This window comes from Manduca sexta, chromosome 24, assembly GCF_014839805.1.
Source record: "Manduca sexta isolate Smith_Timp_Sample1 chromosome 24, JHU_Msex_v1.0, whole genome shotgun sequence".
NCBI classification, from domain to species: Eukaryota; Metazoa; Arthropoda; class Insecta; order Lepidoptera; family Sphingidae; genus Manduca; species Manduca sexta.
The window spans coordinates 6,517,031-6,538,240 of NC_051138.1; the positions used below are offsets into that span (position 1 = coordinate 6,517,031).

Here is a 21,210-nt window from a genome sequence, read left to right on the forward strand (position 1 = left end):
TCGCCCGTATTTAACAATATTTTAGACCATATATCCAAAAAAAATATACTATGTGAATAAGGCGGATGTTATATGTTATCTTATGGATTAGAATTCTCCTAAAATTTCGGGTTGGTGAGTAAATATAGTCATAGGACACAATAATTAATTTAAATGGACATTTCGGATGCTTATAGAAAAAACAATTTCCGTTAATTCAGTAAATAAAAAACAAAAAACGCTATAATTAAATTAACTAATTTTGAGATGCTTCACACTCGCTAAAGAGGCAGTGGCTACATGATTGAAATTGTGCTGTCAAAGTATTGTTCATTTGTAAAGTTTATTACTTGTGTACATAAATTTGTCTCTAAATTGGCTTTAGTAATGTACTAAAAAAAACTCGTTTCAATTTTATCTCTGTGTTGCAATAATGCCATGAAAAGAAATTTACAGTTTGAAGGCATTAGTAACAGAGTAGTTTATCAAAATAGGTTGCGGTTGACATAAACTTCGATACTTTACGAATTAATATTAACAATTAATTATTAAAAAGATACAAGTCTGTATAACAACAACAAAAAGCGTACACCTGGATGAGTTGAAACATTTCAATTAACAACTGAAGCTATGTTTGAAGCTTTGGATATAGCCAAATATTTGTAAAATATAATGTACCTGATTCTTACTTAACATCTTTGTAATGAAAAATTACAGATGTTCCTATTATCCACACTAACAGGCTCAAAAACAGACTAAATCGGTATTGAAAAGTACTTACGGAATACACAGCACACGTAAATATGCACTAAGGGACAACAAATCATCTAAAATAAGTAAAATATTTATTCCAGACTTGTCATTAAATAGTTTTGTTTCTTTAATTTATTGATGGCTTGTTTTATACGACTAGGCAGTTAAATGTAATATAATTTTTAGAATATTGAATAAATAAATTTTATGAATAAGTTTTTTGATATTTTTATCACCGATTCTTATTTTATAATGCCATTAGTTTTTGTCATCTTAAGGCTTTTTAAATTATTTTTTTATTTAATAGGAAATTTGTAAAATAAAACTATTGTAAATATATTTTTATTTTTTTTGTAACATAAATGACTAATGTTATTTTTTTGTATCTTGCAACTTATGTGATTATAAGAAGATATAAATATATAACTTTATTTGTTGTAAATTTATCTCTAGCAGGTATAAAAAGTCACAACAGTTTCACAACCTAAAAAAAACTGTAGATCATGGGACGACATTCCATGGGACATAGGTGCTTGGATCTGGTTCAGCAAGCTGAAAAAAAATTGAATGACGTGATGTCAATCTTCAACTTGAATTTCTTAGAACTACTTTAATAGCTGGTTATTATCAAAAGACAGTAATATGTTCAATTCCACTTAATATATGTTGGAAAGTGTACTGGTTGGGCGGTCGAAACATCTTTACTTTTAAAGCACCGGTTATGCCAATAAAGTCTTGAATTATCTATAAGTATAAATTGGGTTAATTTACTAAAACAGTTAGTAAAACAACGTGTACCTTCTTTGTGATATGGTCTTCACAAGCCATGCGGATACGCGGCGCAGTGGCGGGCGCGTCTAAACGGAATTCTAGAGGCACGCCGGCGTCCGCCCGCGCTGCCCTGATCGCTTCTACGATCGCGAAGAAAGCAGACGACGCCAAAAACAGCGGCGGCTCACCCACAGCCTTTGGAGACGGTACATTTTTTATTCATGGGTATCGTAAACATATGGGTCGTAGAAAGTAAATTGATGTAGTAATAAAAAAAGCATGATTAATATAGGTATGTTTACTTCTTGGTTTAAGTAAATGTAGACCATCTTAGTAGATTTGTACTATACGTATGATTGTATTAAAAGAACTTAGAAACCAGGACCTCCGACGCCGGAAGTCTAAGTGGGTTTTTGAAATACCATTTTCCTGATAGAAGCAGACGACCGATATTCGATAAACAAAACCAAATCTCAGACTGCATGCTAAGAAATTGTAGGTATATTCCAACCACAAATATTGGAACAGGAAAAGGAAAAAGATTGATGACAAAAACTTACCTTAGAAGAATATACAGCACGTGGATTCGGAGCGCCCTTAAGCAAAGATACATTGAACTCCTGGGGAATATCTCCAAAACCAGGTATTTTATAAGCACCGGGTCCTCTCGAATACAACGTTCCCGTGGGGGAGTAAATTAATTCTTCTATAGTAAATAGACCATATCCTTGTATAAACGCACCTTCTATTTGGCCAATGTCTATGGCGGGATTAATACTTTCTCCCAAATCCATGACGATATCCGTTCTGATAACTTGATGATCGCCACTTAGACAATCGATTTCCACTTCAGTACATGCTACACCGAAAGTAAAGTAATTGAACGGTTTCCCTATATTATTTTTGAAGTCGTATCCGATGTCAGGCGTTGCGTGAAATCCAGTTGCCGACAAGCTTACTCTTGCGACGTATGCCGCGGATACCCAATCTTCCCATTTTCCATTAGGGTTCTTTTCTTTGAAAGGTTGAAGACGTTTGACGAGGGTCTGACAGGCTTCTAATACGGCCATACCGTTCAAATCGGAGCCAGCGCTCGCTGCTGTGGCTGAAGTGTTAGGCACTTTGTCTGTAGATGTCTCGCTAATGTGAATTTTAGATACATCTATTCCGAGAACACGTGACGCCACTTGTATCATCTTTGTGTGTAACCCTTGCCCCATTTCCGTGCCTCCATGAGATAACAGAACAGAGCCGTCTACATAAATAAGAACCAAAGCACCAGCTTGATTCAACAGTTTTTCCGTAAATGCGATACCGAATTTTGTTGGTATTATGGATATTCCGCGTTTCCTCCATCTGTGTTGCCTGTAAAGAGTTTGTATTTTTAATTTGTAATACCTTAAAAATATAATGTAGCTTAATTATGCTGCGGATCGAAATAAAACCTGTCAAAACTACAACTTTTATTCTGCCAATCACTGATATCAGTATTTGATAGCGAAATCAAGTATTTCAATGGCTTCAAATGGACCTAGCCATGTGCATCAGTGGCCAGCCCTTAGTGTCAAGGGGACATCGTATTATCAATCTGTCCTACTGCCCTTTCAAGTCTCTTGGCTAGTGCGTCACCTGATGAATAACTATCTCACAGCAAAATATAAACACTCACAAAGTCATAAATAAAAAAAAACTTTAAAGAATTTCTAAACCCAACTTCAAAAACCACTACAAATGAAAATATAACTTGTAATAATAATGAACCTGGACTTACTTATTAAACAACTCAATGTTTGCTTTTCTCTCAACTAAATTGCTTTTTTCGATACATTCATCCCAACATCTTTGCAAAGTACAATGGGTCAATGTTTGGCCATAATGAGTAATGGAGTTTTCTTGATACAAATTCAATTGACTTATTTCAATAGGATTTTTCCCTAGCTTGTAGGCTATATCTCTTATCATATTCTCAGCTCCAAACATGCCTTGAGGGCCTCCAAATCCTCTGAACGCGGTATTGGATGGCAAATTAGTTCTACAGACGTGTCCAGTCACTTGAGAATTGGGAATGTAATAAGCATTTTCAAAATGGAACATAGCTCTTTCAACGACCTGAAAAGAACACATTTCATTGTATTTCACCATTTTTATTTAAGATATCCAAAATTTTATTTCAAATACTCACAGGACCCGAAAGATCAATGGAGTAACCACCGTTGTTATAAATATTGACTTCGGCTCCAACAATTTTGCCTTCTTTTGTGGTCGCAACTTTATATTTTATCAGGAAAGGATGTCTTGTACCTGTCATTTGCATGTCTTCATCGCGGTCTAGCATGCAACGCACTGGTCGGTTGAGTTTATGGGCTGCAAACGCAACAGGCAAAGCAACCAACATACCCCGAGATTCTTTGCCTCCAAAACCTCCGCCCATACGTTTTACACGTGCGACAATTCTATTCATGGGTACGTGTAATATGTGACTAACGAGTTTCTGAAAAATATAATACGCTTTTAATTATTACCATCATAATTTTAGTGATCTCATTATTTTTCTTTTCAATCACTGACCGCAATTTCTGAAGGATGTTGACTCGAACAAAATATTTCTATTTCATCATCTTCTTTCTTTGGAATCGCGAATGCCGCATGTGTCTCTAGATAAAAATGCTCTTGACCACCCATTCGGCATTGACCTTCGATGATAACGTTATTTTTGTCTTCAAACGCCGATTTTACGTCACCCCTTTTAATGGTTTTAGGGAATTGTGGATAAAATGAATTATGTTTAATGGCATCTTCTATAGTTACGATGATTGGATGTATTTCCTCATATTCAATCTTTACCATTCTAGCAGCAGCTTGGGCAGTTTCCTGATCTTCGGCCACAATAACACCTACGGTTTGACCTTGACTCACTACTTTCTCGCTGGCAAACAGTTCCTCATCGTGGAATATAGGTCCAATTTCATTTTGCTCACTTGTTAAATCTTTAGCCGAGAAAAATGCTACGACACCGGGTTGTGCTAAAGCATTCGTTGGATCAACCGATATTAATTTTGCATGCGCTTTCGTGCTTATAACAAAGGCTAAGTAAAGTTCTCCTTCTGCTGTGGGCATATCATCGCAATATATTGCTTCACCAGTTACTTGTTTATATGCCGACATGTGTTGCATAGGCCGACCAACTGCGTCGCTTTTAATTTGCTTGTCACCGACTAATTCAAAATATTGTGCACTTTTAGGGATGCTACCATGAAATTGATTGGCGCCGCTGCGGTGTTGCGGCTCAATAGAATTTTCCACATTATAATCTTCCGCCATCTCTTGTGATATAGCTAAATAAGCTTTCATGAATAAACTCATAGTTAAAGCACGACGAAATTGTATATTTCCACCAGGTGCAGAGGCATCCAATGGTAATTCGTCGACCAATAGTGTAAATGCTTGTTCAAGCATAGCTCTATCCCATTTTACACCTTTTAAACCATTACCTGTTTTTGTTGCTATTTTAGTTACAGGTGCCATACCACCGAACGCCAAAGTTATATTTTGTATTATATTTGAATTTCCTTGAAATTCAACATTTATTGCAGCGGTGACAATAGATATATCATCTTCTCGTCTTTTTGCTTGTTTATATGCTTTTATGTAATGATTTTTCGATGTAAAAGGTATTTCTATTGATAATAATATTTCATCCGGCTTTACAACATTTTTTCTATATCCCGTAAAGAAGGTCTCGTCCATTAATATCGATCGATGACCATTATCTTTACTTAGAAGATTCAGTTTTACTTTTAGAGACATTAAAATTGGATTTAAATCGGAAATCGGACTGCCTGTCATTATGTTTCCGCCCATGGCAGCAACATTTCGTATCTGCTTGCCGGCAAACCAGTTTAACATGTCCACTATAGTACTCAATGTTCGGGTTTTATAATGAGGTAACGACTGAATATATTTTCTAAAAGTATTTTCCATTTCCATAAGAGTTACTGCGGCGCCTATAGTTAACCCAGTATCATTTTCAATGATAGAATTTAGTTCTGGAATACTATTTGGCATTATTATAACTGGGTAAATACAATGTTTGAATTTTACTTCAACTCCAACTTCTGTGTTTCCGACAACAATTTTTGCATTGGGGTATTTATTTTTCAATGTCAACAGCGTACTTAATTCAGTAGGTCGATGCCACGTGGTGTTTTTTCCTCGAAATATCAAATATTGATCATCATACATTGACGAAAGTTTAAGTTCAGGTGGAAATATGGGCTCTTGACTTGGATCGTAGGGCAAAAATGACGATTTGTCGAAGATATATTTGGTTTCACTATCATCTTCATCTTTTGACTTGTTTTTACAACAATCTTTTCCCATTGCGCACACATTATTCGAATTTCCATTCGTTGTGCCATTAGCAATGCGCTGTGTTTCCCAATCCTCAATGAAGGTTTTATATCCTTCTATTATAGCTCGGTATCCAGTGCAGCGGCACAAGTTTCCTTGAAATGCCACTTCAATATCGGAATACTTGATGTGTCTACAACTTCTTAATAATGTGTACATAGACATGACAATACCAGGGGTACAAAACCCGCACTGTGAGCCATGAGCTTTGGCAATTCTTTCTTGAACTGGATGTAACTTTGTTTTAGTCGATCCGATACCTTCTACTGTAGTAACAGCTAATCCATGCATTGCGCATACTGGTGCCAAACATGCGTTTACTGCGAGGTGACTGTGCATATTATCGTTCAGAAAAAATATTTTAAATATTTATATACAAAAGTACTGGCTCTTCCTTTGACTAAGTAAAGTACGATACCAATTTATGTGCAAATATATTTAGAGGCTAAATGAGTTAAATATTCATTATATTCGGACAAATAACTTTCTTCAACAGTTGTGGCGTTCCATAATTGGCGGTGCGCGAATTGCGGGCGGGAATATGTAAAAATGTAGATATAATTTCTTTGAATAATAAATTTTGGACTTAATGAACATTTTAAACTACCAAATTCCATTATCTTTATAACATTAACTATCTAATAGTTTTGTTTGCAAATTAAAATTATATAGGTACATATTTAAGGAGAAGATGCACAGAATCAACAATTTTAGTAGAATATTCATTATGAAAATAACAAATGAATATTCAGAATATCAAAAAATTAAACCAACTAAAGTAAACATATTACATAAATGTGATGTTTTATAAAGTTTCTATATGTATTATAAATTTTGAATAAATAGCTTCTAAAAATGCATCGTTTTGCTGAGTATAGAGCTATAACGATGTTTGTATAGCTATGCATACCTAATAACAATATTATTATATTGATAAGACAAAAAATGTCTAAAACTAATAATGTACACTACTCATTAAGTATTATTTCAGGTACTAAGCCATAAAGACAAAAAAACATGGCCTAAATCAATACATACATACAAATCAGAAAAACTGTTTAGTGAATAAAAATATTCATTAATTATAATCCACTTTCAAATAATAAATTAGGTACCAAATTCTAAATCCGATTAAAGTTTTTAGTATTAAAGCTTTTTCTTATTTTAATTGCAATGTATTAAAAGGATACTTTATTTTTTTCTCTTTTCTGTGGTACTTGGATATCATAACCGTACAAGCCCCACATCCTCCTTCGGCGCATCCTAACTTGGTACCAGTGAGACGAAGTTTCTTGCGAAGGTACCACAGCAGGGTCCATGAGGGATCTGGATTTGGCTCAACGACCTGAAATCATATTTATTAACGCATTATCTATCAAAAATAATATTAATAAAGCAAGCAAGAACATTACAAAAAAAAACATTATATAAGTAAAATTAACTAATTCAGTTAGAACTGACTCGTTAGGAAGGTGTTATTGTAATATATTAAACAGTGACAATAATAGACAAACACGACACAAAAAACACCAAGTTTCTAGAATATACTCTACTTTTAATATTAATATCGAATATAGTAAGATAAACATGTTACTAAATCATACATTTAGTTTACCCCTGTAGGGGGCACGGGTCAGTTTTATCATGTCTCATCAATCAACCAACGACCCTCCATTATTTAAACAAACAACAATATCTTATTCTCAATGTGATGCAACAATGAGTTGAAGGTACAAATGAAGCGTATGTAAATTTGTCTTCTTAGTATTTTTACTACTATCTTTTAATTTCCAATTTGGTTCGGTTACCTATTATAATCTATTTCATTTTACGAATAAGTGACCAAAACATAATATGATTAAACCAACTATCTTACGAAATAGATACAACTTACCAAAAGATCATATACATAGATAGGGATAATTACAATGCATTTGTCAATGGAAGTAGCTGTATAAGGGATAAACGCTCTACGTCCAAACTCAAATTATAAACACTCGAGGCCATACTCACAGCATAAAGTGAAGAAATACTTCAAAAGCATGAGCAATAATAACATGAAGGTGGATTATTGTCTAATATTAAGATTCAAAGTTGATCATTGTACTACACCGAAAATAAATTCTGTGTCCATAATGGTCAATACATTTTAAGGAAAATTAAAACGGATTATCAGTGCACCTTTTAAATTTAAATGATTTCTTTGAAAAAATCAATAGTCACAATTTACTAATGACGGTAAAATAGACACGATAATCAGTATAATCATTATGCTTACCTTCTTGCCATTAACATAAAAAACCAGATCTGTGCTGACATCGTGGATTTCTTCATCGGCATTCAACAATCCCATGTTTAAAACTTTAATAAATTTAAGATACGAACACGTCCGTCCTCGATGTAAGTAAAATGTGACTGAGAGTAATAATCGCTCGTGTGACTATGCGGCAGCGACGATTTTCTACTTGGATGGACAATAATAAACTGTATAGAACTTGTTAGTCGACAGTACGTATGTATCTATATGCTGTGTTATCAGTTGTATTTGACATGCATGTGTTAACAAAGTACTAGTCGCTAACTATTTAATGAAAATAAAACATGATAAGATAGTGATGCATATCTTGTTCAAAAGCAAAATATGTTTTCGTTATGCGCTTGCCAGTGTTACAAACTAGTTTTACATTCATTTGGCCTTATTACTTATTGAGAGTAGATAAGGTCAACACATTCTTAGTACCTGATTACCTATTGCTTTCTTCGAATCTATGGGAGTTTAGGTACATACTTATCTATATCTATATCTATACTTATAATAAAACTTGTAGAGAGGTCAATTCTGTACATGAAATATATTTCCAAAATAACTATCAGGGGGTGATTAGGGATCGATACTGATGCCAAAAATGCAAGTAGTAAAATTTTTGTCTGTCTGTCTGTCTGTATAACCGTTATAGAATCAAAAACTACTCGACGGATTTTAACGAAACTTGGTACAATTATTTTTCATACTCCTGAGCTGGTTATAGTATACTTTTCATCACGCTACAATTAATAGGAGCAGAGCAGTGAAGGGGAATGTTGGGAAAACAGGAGAAGTTACTCCATTTTTTAAGCTTCCGTCGCGTGTGCAACCTTAATGGTTAAAGCTACACAGAAATCATGTATGACGGAAATGTTCTCCTTAAAATTATATAAAAAATATCCCACGACAGCATATGTCTGTCTTTTATGGTTGACTCACAATAACACGTGTAACTCCCGATAACTTAGCAGTTCGAAGCTTTCTCATTATATTTGTCTACTCTTACGTTTATAACACTCTCAGTCATCCCTAATTAAAAAAGTTAACATTATTTAATATTCCATAAAAAAGAATCATAGAAATCGGTATAGAAACACCAAAGTTATACATGAAATACGCTAATAATAAACCATCACGCGTGAATACTGAATCATGCTATATGCTTCTTTCGATTTCACCAGGATCCCATCATCAGACCCTGACCGGACAATCGGACCACCTGCATACCACCATACATTAAAAAAACATCCCGACAAATTGGAGCACCCCCTCCATTTTTGAAGTCCGAAATCCACGCGGGCGAAGCTGCGGGCGGAAGCTAGTACGTAATAAAGGCCTGTTAATCAAGCGATGGTCCGGATTAATTGATACCCATTAACCAATTATGCTTATAATTTGATACATGGGTTTGGTGGAAGGCTATTAAAAAGACTAAGTATAAATATAATATTGAAGTAAATGACCGGACCAGTATTTTTTTCAACTTTTCTCTGTATTTATTTGAGGTATGCTGGAAGATAGGGACAATTTTATTGGTGGCGTAACAATATGACGGACAAAATGTCTGAGGCCCGGGACTGAAAGAGTCCTCAGTTTTATAAAATTTACGTCGTTTTGTTTTTACGTATAGAAACCTAACAATAATGTCCAGATTTTACCATCCTGCCAAGATATCAAAATCATACGGAAAATAAATGTATGGCAGGATTGCCGGAGGTCCAGGATTGCCACAGGCTATGACCCAGCAAACCCCACCCCCTGTGGATAAGAACCTTTGCAGAAATCCACCATTGTATCCCCTGCCTGTAGTAAGAGGCAACTAATTTAGCCATCACGAGATTGCGGGCGGGCGGCAAAGAGAATACAAATACTACGGCGGGCGGCAGGAGGCCGTCTGCCGTTATTGTAAACGTGTTACCATTTACAATATTGCTGTGACGCCTAGGTTGGAAGGCAGCATGGAAGGTAGGCCTCATGCTGGCGTAGACGCCGAGGCCGTCCTTCATTACGTGAGGCTTCTAAGACACTGAATCCGGTAAAACAAAAAAAGGTTTCGACTGGTTTCCGGATCATTCCCGGCCATCCGATCAGTAGCAATTATTGTAATTTTATGATACTAAGATTACTTAACTTCTCAAATATTTTGTATCTATATTTATTTGAATTTCCGGCTATAGATACATTTGGGAACTAAGTAATATAAGTAATGATACTTTTGCGAGATCAGCAACTCATTTCCTCAAATGCCAATATGCGATGGAATCCATTGCAACCTAGACTCACACTATTATTCCGTATTCTTTTTGAATATAGGGACCTACATAAAAATAGTCATATAATATTCAATATATCATTTATTTATAATAAGTATATAAACACTTATTCGATTATTTCTACTTTTATCTAAAAGCATTTGTACACAATACCAATATTTCTCTCTTTATTATCGTGGATTGACCTACGAAGCAACATATAATATACAAAAGGGACTAATTACGCAACCACGTTCCACGGCACTGCGTTGCTCTTTATCGTCGGCTTGACCTGAAATACAATAATAATTCTAATTTTTTGTATTCTTATTTCAATCAAGTTGTGCTGTCATAATAGATAATTATAATTGTAAGATAACAACCGGAATAATATAATACGACCTTAATATTATAACGATTTTTAGAAAAAATACAGCGTCATTTTTTACATTACGTTATAAAATGAAGCGCAGCCTATTCACATAATATGATTTAAAATGGAAATATTACCTGTTTCGTAATTGTGTCTTCACAAGCCATTCTAATACGGGCGCAAGTTGCCGGTGTGTCTAATTCAAATTCTGGATGCACGCCGCTATCGATTCGAGCTGACTTAATGGCTTCTTTAATAGCGAAATATATTGAAGCCGCAAGAAACAGAGGCGGTTCGCCAACAGCCTAAAAGCCGAAAATCAAGAAAATATCATTTTAATAAGGTTTTCCTACTAAAGTCTTTCGTAAAACATATTAATGTTGGGATGTTACCTTAGAAGAATATACTGCACGTGGATTCGGGGCACCTTTAAGTAACGATACATTAAATACTTTCGGTATATCAGAAAAGGCAGGGATTTTATATGCCCCAGGTCCCTTTGAAAGAATGTCGCCACGTGGAGAGAATACCATCTCTTCAATCGTAAATAAACCATAGCCTTGCATAAAAGCACCTTCAATCTGACCTATATCAATAGCAGGATTTAAACTTTCTCCAACATCCATCACAATATCTGATCTCAGTACTTGATGGTCTCCAGTCAAGCAATCTATAATGACTTCAGAACATGCCACCCCGTAAGTAAAGTATTCATACAAATTGCCACTATTCTTTTCGCGATTGTATTCAATTTTCGGCGCTGCATAAAAACCAGTCGCAAATAGACTTACTCTATCCATATAAGCACATGAGATCCAATCTTCCCAAGATCCCGATGGGTTTTTCTCTTTATACGATGATATTCTTTTTTTTAAAATATTGCAAGCATTGATAACAGCCATTCCGTACAAATCGGAACTTATACTTGCAGCAGTAGGGGAAGCATTAGGCACTTTGTCAGTTGCAGTTTCGTTTATATATATTTTGGTGTAATCTATTTCTAGTGCCTTTGATGCGACTTGTATCATTTTGGTATAAAGTCCCTGTCCCATTTCTATCCCTCCAATGGAAAGTAAAACTGATCCATCCGCGTACACTAAAATTAATGCACCTGCTTGCATTAGAAAGTCAGATCCGAAAGATATACCATATTTAGTAGGAACTAAAGAAATGCCTTTCTTCTTCCAGCGATTAGACCTAGAAAATAAATTTAGCTCATAATTATTATGTTTAATAATTATAGTATAATAAATATGTTTTAGAGACCTGCATATCTTATCATTTACTCATTGGTTTCTTCAGTAACAAATTCACTACTCGTTTAAAGTTGTGTATACCATCAGGAACTTACTCTTAGGCTATAGATAATACATAGACATAACATAACTGTAATAATACAAACCTATTGAACTCTTCCACGCTCTTCTTCCTTTTTAAATAACCAGACGTTTCTATGCATTGATTCCAACACTTAGACAATGTACAATGTGATAGTACTTGGTTAAAATGCGTCAGATGCCCTTCTCGATAAAGATTGATTTCAACAATTTCTTCATACGATTTGTTAATGACGGAGGCAATGTGTCTTATCATAGTTTCCGCCGCCAACATAGCTTGCGGTGCTCCAAAACCTCTAAATGCAGTATTAGATGGCATATTTGTTTTGCACAGATATCCGTTAACCTCTATATTTTGAATAAAATAACTATTGTCAACATGGAATATAGTTCTATCTATCATCTGAAAAGGTTAAAATACTTGAATAACTCCAGCAGAGGTATAATTTATACGCCCGTATTTATAGACGTTTTTTATCTAAGGACGGAGCAAAGCTGTGATAACGAATGAAACAAGTTTCTCAATGCTGACGGCATGGCAGCCTTCGCAGTGCGTAGCCATAGGGACATTGTGATTAGCTAATATTGTTGTATCTCAATAAAAAACGTCTATGAATAAGGGGGTAAGTGGGTAAAAGAAACTTACGGAACATGAAATGTCCATAGAATATCCGGCGTTGGCGTACAAGTCGTATAAAACCCCAGTTATTCTACCCTCTTCATTAAAGGAAGCCTTGTATTTTATTAAAAAGGGATGTCTATAACCTGTAATTTGCATATCCTCATCTCTATCTAATACAGATCTGACGGGTTTCTTCAATTTGTAAGCCGCAATTGCAACAGGTACTGCCAAAACGCTGGCTCTAGTTTCCTTTCCACCAAAACCACCACCTATTCTCTTAACTTTTGAAATAACTTTGTGATTTCGTATTTGCAGACATTGTGCTACTGTATGCTGGAAAAGTAAAAAATATTTAAATTATTAGTTATTACTCTTATAAAATATCTCTGTGCTATAATTTGATATTATTATCCAATTAGTAACTATTTACTAACCCCAATCTCTGCTGGAGCTTGTGTAGTTGATATAATTTCGAGTTCATCTTCTTTTCTAATAGCATACGCCGATATTGTTTCAAGATAAAAGTGCTCCTGTGCTCCAATACGAATTTTACCTTCAACAACATGTTTAGATTTCAAAAATGCATTTTCAACATCACCTTTCTTTATTTGTTGAGGATAACCGGAGAAGTATGATTTGTGTTCAATTGCATCTTCTGTAGTAATTATTACCGGATCCAAACGCTCATAAGTTACAGTCACGAGATTTTTAGCTCTCTTGCTGACCATTTCCGATTTAGCTACTATTGCTCCTATAACACACGCCTGACTAATTACTTTATCTCTTGAAAATACTTCCTCGTCCTTTAATATAGGGCCCATTTTATTACACTGCTCACTTAAATCTTGAGCGGAAAAAAATGCAACAACACCGGGTAAAGCTAAAGCCTTACTAGGATCTATAGATACTATTTTGGCGTGTGATTCTGAACTAAGAATTAAACTTAAATGCAACTCTCCTTCTACAGGAAGAATATCGTCACAATATATAGCTTCGCCTGTGGCTTGCTTGAAAGCAGATAAATGAGGCAATGGTTTACCAACTGCGTCAGGTTTTTCAGCATTATTTTTCATTTCATAACATTGTGAACTATTAGGTTCCATCAAAGGTATTTCATCAATGCCGCTTAAATCATAATTATTTATTTTGAATCCATTAAATTTAGTGATCTTCTGTGAAACATATAAATAAAATCTAAAAAATAAACTTAAACACAAAGACTTTCTATATTCAGCCATTCCTCCTGGTGCATTCGACTCTAAATGCAGCTCTTCCATTAAAGAATCACATACATCGCTGATTACATTTTCTTTCCACGTTTGTCCCACTAACAAGTTTGAAGATCTTTTTGCATAAAAAGTTGTTGGTCCCATACCACCAAAACACATGAATGCTTCTGATACTATCGCGTTAGTCTGATCAAATTTAATATTAAAAGCAGCAGTGACTATGGATATGTCGTCGTCTCGCCGTCTAGCTTGCTTATATGCCTTAAAAAATTGCATACTTTCGGTGAACGGTATCTCTATTGATACCACGATTTCGTCATCATTAAGTGCTGTCTTTCTATAACTTTTAAAAAAGTTTTCATTTATAGTTACTTTTCTATATCCTCTCTCTAAACTACAAACATTTAATACAGCAGCACTTGCCATTAATATAGGATTTAAATCAGATATTGGACTGGCTGTGATTATATTACCAGCAAGTGAAGCGACGTTTCGTACTTGGTTACCAGCAAACCAGTGCAACATGCGCTTTATTGCTGAGAAAACTTTTGTCATATTAGAATCGACTTTGATATCCTGTTCTAAGAAATTTTGCAAATCTGTTAGAGATGTTGCTGCACCAATTATGATTCCTTGATCAGAAACTTTACAAGACATCATATCACATATTGTAGAAGGTGATAACAATATAGGATAAACTATTTTTTTAAATTTCATTTCAACTCCAATTTCTGTATTTCCTACTACAATTTTGCTTGTAGGGTATTTATGTTTAATTGAAAGCAATTCTTTAACATTTCTTGGTCTTATCCATATTACGTTTGGTCCTCTGATAAATAAAAAAGATTCATCGTAGTAGTTATGTAACTTTAATTCTGGTGGAAATATTGGTTCCTGCGTTGGATCATAAGGTATAAATTTCGATTTGTCACTTTCAATTTCATCTAGCTTAGTAGCTTTTTTATTTCTACAACATTCTTTTCCCATTATGCATGACCCTTGCTCTACAGGTACGTAATGTTTTTCCCAGCCTTCTATGAATGTTTTGAACCCTTCTAATATTGGTCTGTAGCCTGTACATCTACATAGATTTCCCTGTAAAGCCGTCTCTATATCATGGTATTCAATTTTATTCCTACTTCTTAATAAAGCGTACATCGACATAACAATCCCTGGAGTGCAGAATCCGCATTGTGAGCCATGTGATTTAGCTATTCGCTCTTGAACTGGATGTAATTTATCTTGGGTCGTTCCAATACCCTCTACTGTGGTTACCGCTAACCCGTGCATTGCGCAAACCGGAGTCAAACATGCATTGATAGCCATATGTCTGATATCGTTATAGGATTTCATTGTGAATATATTTTATAGTTATTTATAAATAGAATGAATAAAAATAAAATCATTACTTTTATTAAAGTTATGACAATCATGGGTCGATAGGTACTAAGTATCTGCTCTGCTCGATCTCATAAAACAAATCGTGGTAACAGGAATTTATATTAATGAGATATTGTACGTTTTATACCCACCTATTTTAATTTAGTTTATGTATAAATGTTTTAAAATTAATAAAGGATACTTGACGCGGCCTTCTTTTCTTAAATACTGTGAGAGCATGACGGTGCAGGCGCCACAACCGCCTTCCCCGCATCCATATTTTGTGCCAGTCAAGTGCAATTTTCTTCTCAGATACCACAGCAAAGTCCATTCCGGATCTGCATTGGGTTCTTCAATCTAGAAAGTTAAATAACAAATGAGAGACGACTTTACACAATAGCGATGAAAAATTGTGTCAATGAACCACAGAATATTAATATTCCACTTAGCAACAAATCGGCATTATTTTAATTACCATTATTTATATAAGCAAGTACCCAACAGTTCTGTAGTGCCAATACAAAAAGTAAATTAATTATGAGTACCTATTCTAAAATATTTGTACGTACTACTGTTTATTCAACTTCTACTCTAGCCCAGTAAAGCTAAACTATCTTTTTAACCTAGCGGTTTCATGTTACAGACTAAACTCATTACGAAAGTGACACTACTATATCGTTATTAAGTAACCATATCCCAGTAATACTTGTATTCTTTGAAATGTATCTTACCCACAGTTAATTACTTTGATTTGCGTCCTATATAATATATCGATACCTACTTATATTCTATGCGGGTACCAAGGAGCTTAAAGCATTTTCCAATCTTTTTGGCTAAGCTGAATATAGTAACAAGAAAGAAGGCTTGACAGTTATTGTTTTCAAAAAGTAACTTCTTAAATAAAAAGACCAAATATCTTTATTGGGTCTTGCGGGCTAACAAGCGAAGTCCTGCAAAACCATCAACTAATAAACGATGAAGACGATGCAATATAAGCATACAATATTGACACATGTGAAATAAGTACCTATTCATGAACAGAAGGTATAATATCAATTAAATCAAATCAATGATTATTGAAAGGGCAGTTTCGTTACTTGATACTTGATACTGTAACTTCAAAATGGGTGTCTGTCCATAAATAGTATTATTTAATTATTTGACAAACCACATAAGTACCTACCTATCTTATCAAATCGAATGCCGAGAAAAAAATTTGATGTACAATAAGTACTTCAAAATAAGCACAAAAAGTATAATAAAAAATTATCTTTGTTAAGCTCTGTTATAGTTATTTATCAATATAAAATATTATTCAATAATAATATTTTTTCTTGGTAAGTAGGTATACCTATATACTATATATAAGGAAAGTATGCACTTGCATAATATTATATTATGAAAAATAAACGTACCTTCTTTCCATTGACGAAAAAAATCAAAGAAGTTTGAGCACCTTGAGGTATTAAACTTTCCATTTCACCCATAACTATTGATAAAATAAACGATGTCGATACATCTGTAAGAAAACAAATATATTTACGTACGAACCTACTAAATTTGACATACACAAATTGCGTGCAACGAATTAATAATTATTAAGTACTTAAATGTTTCTGTACATATACAGATCAACGTGCGTAAGACAGCTCGTGGCGCTCGCTAAAGACAAATGCAAGCCAGACCAATCACAAATAGCAGTGACTGTAGCAAGGTTCGCATAACTAACTAAACACAGAAACGGACTCAGATGGCGAATCCTGGTGGTTACGCCCCATAGAAAAAATCCTTCGCAATGATACTAATATTCGATTTGAATTAAAATAAGTCGAATGATCTATGGCTTTTGATCTCATCGATAAATATTTATTAATAACTTCTAATCAGCATCCGGCGATTTTCCCCGGAATAAAAATCACAAAAAAATCATGTTTTTTTCGGGATATAAGAAAAAGTTTTGCGAATCTTCATCAGCATCAAATCATAGCAATCCGTGGTGTTAAATGATTAACCAAGAAACACACTTTTGCGTATAAACACAACTGTGAAACACAAATAGAATGTATATTTTCATTTGGGTTTAAACATCTATGACCAGATTAATAATTAAAAAATATAATTTTGAGCCAAATAAGTTACCAAAATAAACGACGCACTTATTACATAACTATTTCGTAACATTTTATTGTATACTTACCTATACTGTAGGCACTTAATGATATAATTGTAATAGCCACACCAATTAAAAACTTATAAATATTTTATAACAGATGGGTAATTATTTCAAAAATAAAATCAATTCAACAAAATTATTTCATTAGATTCATGTAGCTACTATTTCTTATGTCAGTGATAATGTTATACAAATATGTATATCCCCAAGCTCAAAAGTCATAGGAACTTAAAATTTTCACAGTGATCAAGGAAATTTTTAGTCATAACCAGAGGGATAGAGGGAGGGGTTTAGGGGTTCCAGACTAAAATAAAGTGTGCTCATCTAATAATTCATTGGTTTTAGACTCTTTAAGGCTGACAATCTTCTGTTATTTTTTTCTAATGAATATAAATGTTATTTAATGCTTATTTTTGTTTTTGCTTTTTAAACCAACTTTTGCTCACTACCGCGCCTGCAATGTCTTTTCGGGATTAGAAGTGTGCCTATTTCCGAGGTTAAAAGTATACAAAATACAAACCTATTTACTATATTACCTGCGTGCCAAATTTCGTATGAGTTTGAACAACGCTTACTTAGAAACTCTTTCTAACACAAGATTCAAACATTTTTACAAAGTTTCTAATTAGATTTGTGATGGTTTAAAATTATATAGCTAAAATCATAAACCAATCTTCCAGAGAATAAAATATGGGGTAAATTTTTTTTATTCTAATTGGTATATTGTACTATTAAAGGTAATATGACAATTTGTCACTTTTAATAGAGGTTGATACAATACTTACTTATTAACAATAACTAATTAGTCATGCAATAATCTTTTACATAAAATTAAATTACTAAAATATTATGAAAGATAATTTACACTAAATAATCAAACCACTTTTTATAACAATGCATTTATTTCTAAAATTACTAACAAAACTAACCAAAATATAAGAAACTAAGGTCACTATCCAACATATTAATGTTGTCAAATAATTTCCATTTAAATTACCATTATGTCAACTTCTGGTTATAATCACTTATATTATTTTGAAGAAGAAGAATATTACTTGTACAGATGAATGCAGTAATACTATGATTCTACATTATACATACATAATATATATTATTTGCAAAAATAAAGTTGAGTTCCATTATAATTATATACAAAATTGACACAAAGACTACATAATATTATATAAAAATAATAAAGGCCTGCAATTGTGTGTATCCTCTATATAATATACATATACAAACTGACTTTTCACATTATCTTCTTGCATGAATATAGAAATACAAAAATATCATACATACACACAAGTTATTACACTTACATTACTGTACTTATACTTGTCAATCGTCATTGTTTAATAATACATATGTAAATTGTGGATATAATCATTAATAGCAATTCTATACTAACAGTAACTTGAACTTGAATTTCATAAATGAACCTTTTAATTTAAAATAAATACTGACTATGCCGACTTTAGAACACCCTGTTTTTCTAATTCCTTTTCAACTACTGTTCCTTCATATAAAATTTTATCTTTCAAAGCGTCTTGCAATAATTGAGCGTCAAATCTTTGTTTTGACCATTGATATCTACAATATGACCAATAGAGCAAAGTTGACATGGAAAAAGTGCCCACGCCAACATGTTGGGAAAGCATTGGTCTTGATGTCTTGACGAAGGTAGCTAATCCCAATCCAACACCAGTTGCTATGCCATACAAGAAGCTTTCCCGAAAACATGGTATTTTTGATAGGTCCCTGCCGAATAGTACTATACCCTGCAAATAAATTTTACTTCAGAATTTGCATACGTAAAATAATAACTTATAACTATCATAAAAAGTAATTACTATCATGTCAATGTTGGTTTTGTCAAATATGTGTAGGGAAGTGATAAAAGAATGAATAAAATACATGTTATAATCCTAAAGCAAATTCATAAAAGTAATAAGTACACCAAGGCATCAGTTTTGTAAGTGCGCATCAAGTTCCTAAATGGATTTTTAAAAGAAAATAATGACCTGTAATGAATATCATTACTGTGTTTTGTAAAGGAGATGGGCGAAACTTCATAAAACCTTGGGCTTGGTGTCACAGAGATGATTTATGCATTATTTTATAGGAATAATAGAACCATTTCTAAATTTAAAAAAAAAATCTGTCTCTACAATGGGAGTAAAAAAATAATCGCTATAGAATATAGCGTAAAAAACACACTTTTCTGTGAATATCTTTGTGTTTACCCGATAGCACGAGATGTTCACAGCACCTAATTATTGTCCATTGGATTGCCGTGTTGACTAATTAACAGCTGGCTTAGATAATAACCAGAATTGAAATTATCGTATGGGATAGACAAGGACCGATATAAAGGTACTTATCGCAAGATGAAACTAAGTGTAGGTTGCATATCTTCTTTTATCTACGCCTTCATGGAATCAGGCATGAGTTTATACTGTTTTTATATTATTGAAAGAACTATTTCGTTTTCAATTGGACGAATTCCTTTATTGTTACAACGCCATGTAGCTATGCCACAATTAACACAATGGTGTTGGTGGTTCATTGTTACTTTTCGAAACCGGTAGAACAAGCAAAATCAATTGAGCAAGCATGAAATCAAAGTCGGTTGTTGAATAAGCGTGGGTAGTTCATTAAAGCAGCAATCGACAAAATATTCTCGAAAAGCCGTAGTCGTTAAAATAAAAATATCAAACCAAAAACATTCACTTGCGCAGAAGTACAGAAAGCGAATAACAATAATAATATACATTAATAAAAGACAGCCTGATATTCCCGATACCGGAAGTCAGTTACTTATTCATAATAAAAAATATTTTATTTTCCCATTGTAATACAATCTAATATTTTTTAATGGCTGATATAAAAATAAAAGAAGAATATTGATAAATGTTTCATAAGTGTACAGTCAAGTCCAATTTCGCCCGTCTCCTTTCATAAAAGATGTTTCTGCTTTATATCACATCAAAAATATAAATGGAAATCAATGATTATAAATTTAAGTACCATCTATATCAATTTATATTCGTTTATTCCTTTAGAATAGTTTTCCAACCAACTGTAAAGTAGGGCAAGTAGAATAGCATAGAATTATAATAAATACCTTTTTTTCCTCCTCTTCTTCATCTTCTAACATAGATTTTACTACTGTATCCATTATTAATACTAAGCAATTCAAGCCGCAAACGTAAAAAGTATTATAAATATGAAAATAACCTCACAATAGTAGTTAATGCTAACACTTGACAGCTGAACTGTCAAATTCAGATTACAGATAAAAATTGCGTCAAAGCACGATAGTAGACCTCAACTTTCCGGACCGGAACCCGTTCCGGTCCGGAAAGTTGAAGTCTACTAGTGTGCTTAATGCGATGCGACCCGTTGCGTCGCATCGCATTAAAAAACTCAGCCTCACATATACTTTGTATAGAAATGCGTCAATAATGACGGGTTGCAGCAGAACGGGGCAAGTCACTACGTCACATGTCGCGACTCATCCACCCGCCTCCAGCTTTGCCGATTTCTTTTTTCATTATGTTATTCTCGATAATATTTGTTTAGACCTTAGAGGAAGTAATTTAGAATAAAGCATCAACATCAACAAC

At 33.7% G+C, this 21,210-nt stretch overlaps 3 protein-coding genes across 4 annotated transcripts; all 3 read right to left on the bottom strand.

Moving 5' to 3' along the window:
• Window positions 1-1,058: 1,058 nt before the first annotated feature.
• LOC115440452 (xanthine dehydrogenase) lies at window positions 1,059-8,266 on the bottom strand. Its single transcript, XM_030164768.2, has 8 exons — window positions 8,192-8,266; window positions 7,104-7,258; window positions 4,072-6,244; window positions 3,686-3,994; window positions 3,275-3,612; window positions 2,064-2,868; window positions 1,531-1,698; window positions 1,059-1,284 (listed from the first exon to the last, which is right to left on the bottom strand). The coding sequence occupies exons 1-8, from the start codon at window positions 8,264-8,266 to the stop codon at window positions 1,234-1,236; spliced, it is 4,074 nt and encodes a 1,357-aa protein (XP_030020628.1). The 3' UTR covers window positions 1,059-1,233.
• A 2,288-nt stretch (window positions 8,267-10,554) lies between these two features.
• LOC115440464 (xanthine dehydrogenase) lies at window positions 10,555-17,123 on the bottom strand. 2 transcript variants are annotated; one of them, XM_030164782.2, is made up of 9 exons: window positions 17,018-17,123; window positions 16,827-16,930; window positions 15,614-15,768; window positions 13,237-15,361; window positions 12,827-13,135; window positions 12,246-12,583; window positions 11,236-12,040; window positions 10,981-11,148; window positions 10,555-10,762 (listed from the first exon to the last, which is right to left on the bottom strand). In XM_030164782.2, the coding sequence occupies exons 2-9, from the start codon at window positions 16,896-16,898 to the stop codon at window positions 10,712-10,714; spliced, it is 4,023 nt and encodes a 1,340-aa protein (XP_030020642.1). In that variant the 5' UTR covers window positions 16,899-16,930; window positions 17,018-17,123; the 3' UTR covers window positions 10,555-10,711. The 2 variants fall into 2 exon arrangements, with proteins under 2 accessions (XP_030020642.1, XP_030020643.1); XM_030164783.2 differs by having other exon boundaries at window positions 17,034-17,098.
• Window positions 17,124-18,467: 1,344 nt separating this feature from the next.
• On the bottom strand, window positions 18,468-20,868 carry LOC115440465 (cytochrome c oxidase assembly protein COX20, mitochondrial). The gene is made up of 2 exons (XM_030164785.2): window positions 20,709-20,868; window positions 18,468-19,362 (listed from the first exon to the last, which is right to left on the bottom strand). Exons 1-2 carry the CDS (start codon window positions 20,760-20,762, stop codon window positions 19,048-19,050), a joined length of 369 nt encoding a protein of 122 aa, XP_030020645.1. The 5' UTR covers window positions 20,763-20,868; the 3' UTR covers window positions 18,468-19,047.
• Window positions 20,869-21,210: the final 342 nt, after the last annotated feature.

Excerpts from the sequence above, each read along its gene's own strand:
- LOC115440452 (XM_030164768.2), bottom strand. The coding sequence starts at position 8,266 with ATGGGATTGTTGAATGCCGATGAAGAAATCCACGATGTCAGCACAGAT. Across the intron at positions 7,259-8,191 it reads TTTATGTTAATGGCAAGAAG|GTCGTTGAGCCAAATCCAGA; the intron begins GTAAGCATAATG and ends ATATGATTTCAG. Across the intron at positions 3,613-3,685 it reads CCATTGATCTTTCGGGTCCT|GTCGTTGAAAGAGCTATGTT; the intron begins GTGAGTATTTGA and ends TGTTCTTTTCAG.
- LOC115440464 (XM_030164782.2), bottom strand. The coding sequence starts at position 16,898 with ATGGGTGAAATGGAAAGTTTAATACCTCAAGGTGCTCAAACTTCTTTG. Across the intron at positions 15,769-16,826 it reads TTTTCGTCAATGGAAAGAAG|ATTGAAGAACCCAATGCAGA; the intron begins GTACGTTTATTT and ends TTAACTTTCTAG. Across the intron at positions 13,136-13,236 it reads AAGCTCCAGCAGAGATTGGG|CATACAGTAGCACAATGTCT; the intron begins GTTAGTAAATAG and ends TTACTTTTCCAG.
- LOC115440465 (XM_030164785.2), bottom strand. The coding sequence starts at position 20,762 with ATGGATACAGTAGTAAAATCTATGTTAGAAGATGAAGAAGAGGAGGAA. Across the intron at positions 19,363-20,708 it reads AAGAAGAGGAGGAAAAAAAG|GGTATAGTACTATTCGGCAG; the intron begins GTATTTATTATA and ends ATTTATTTGCAG.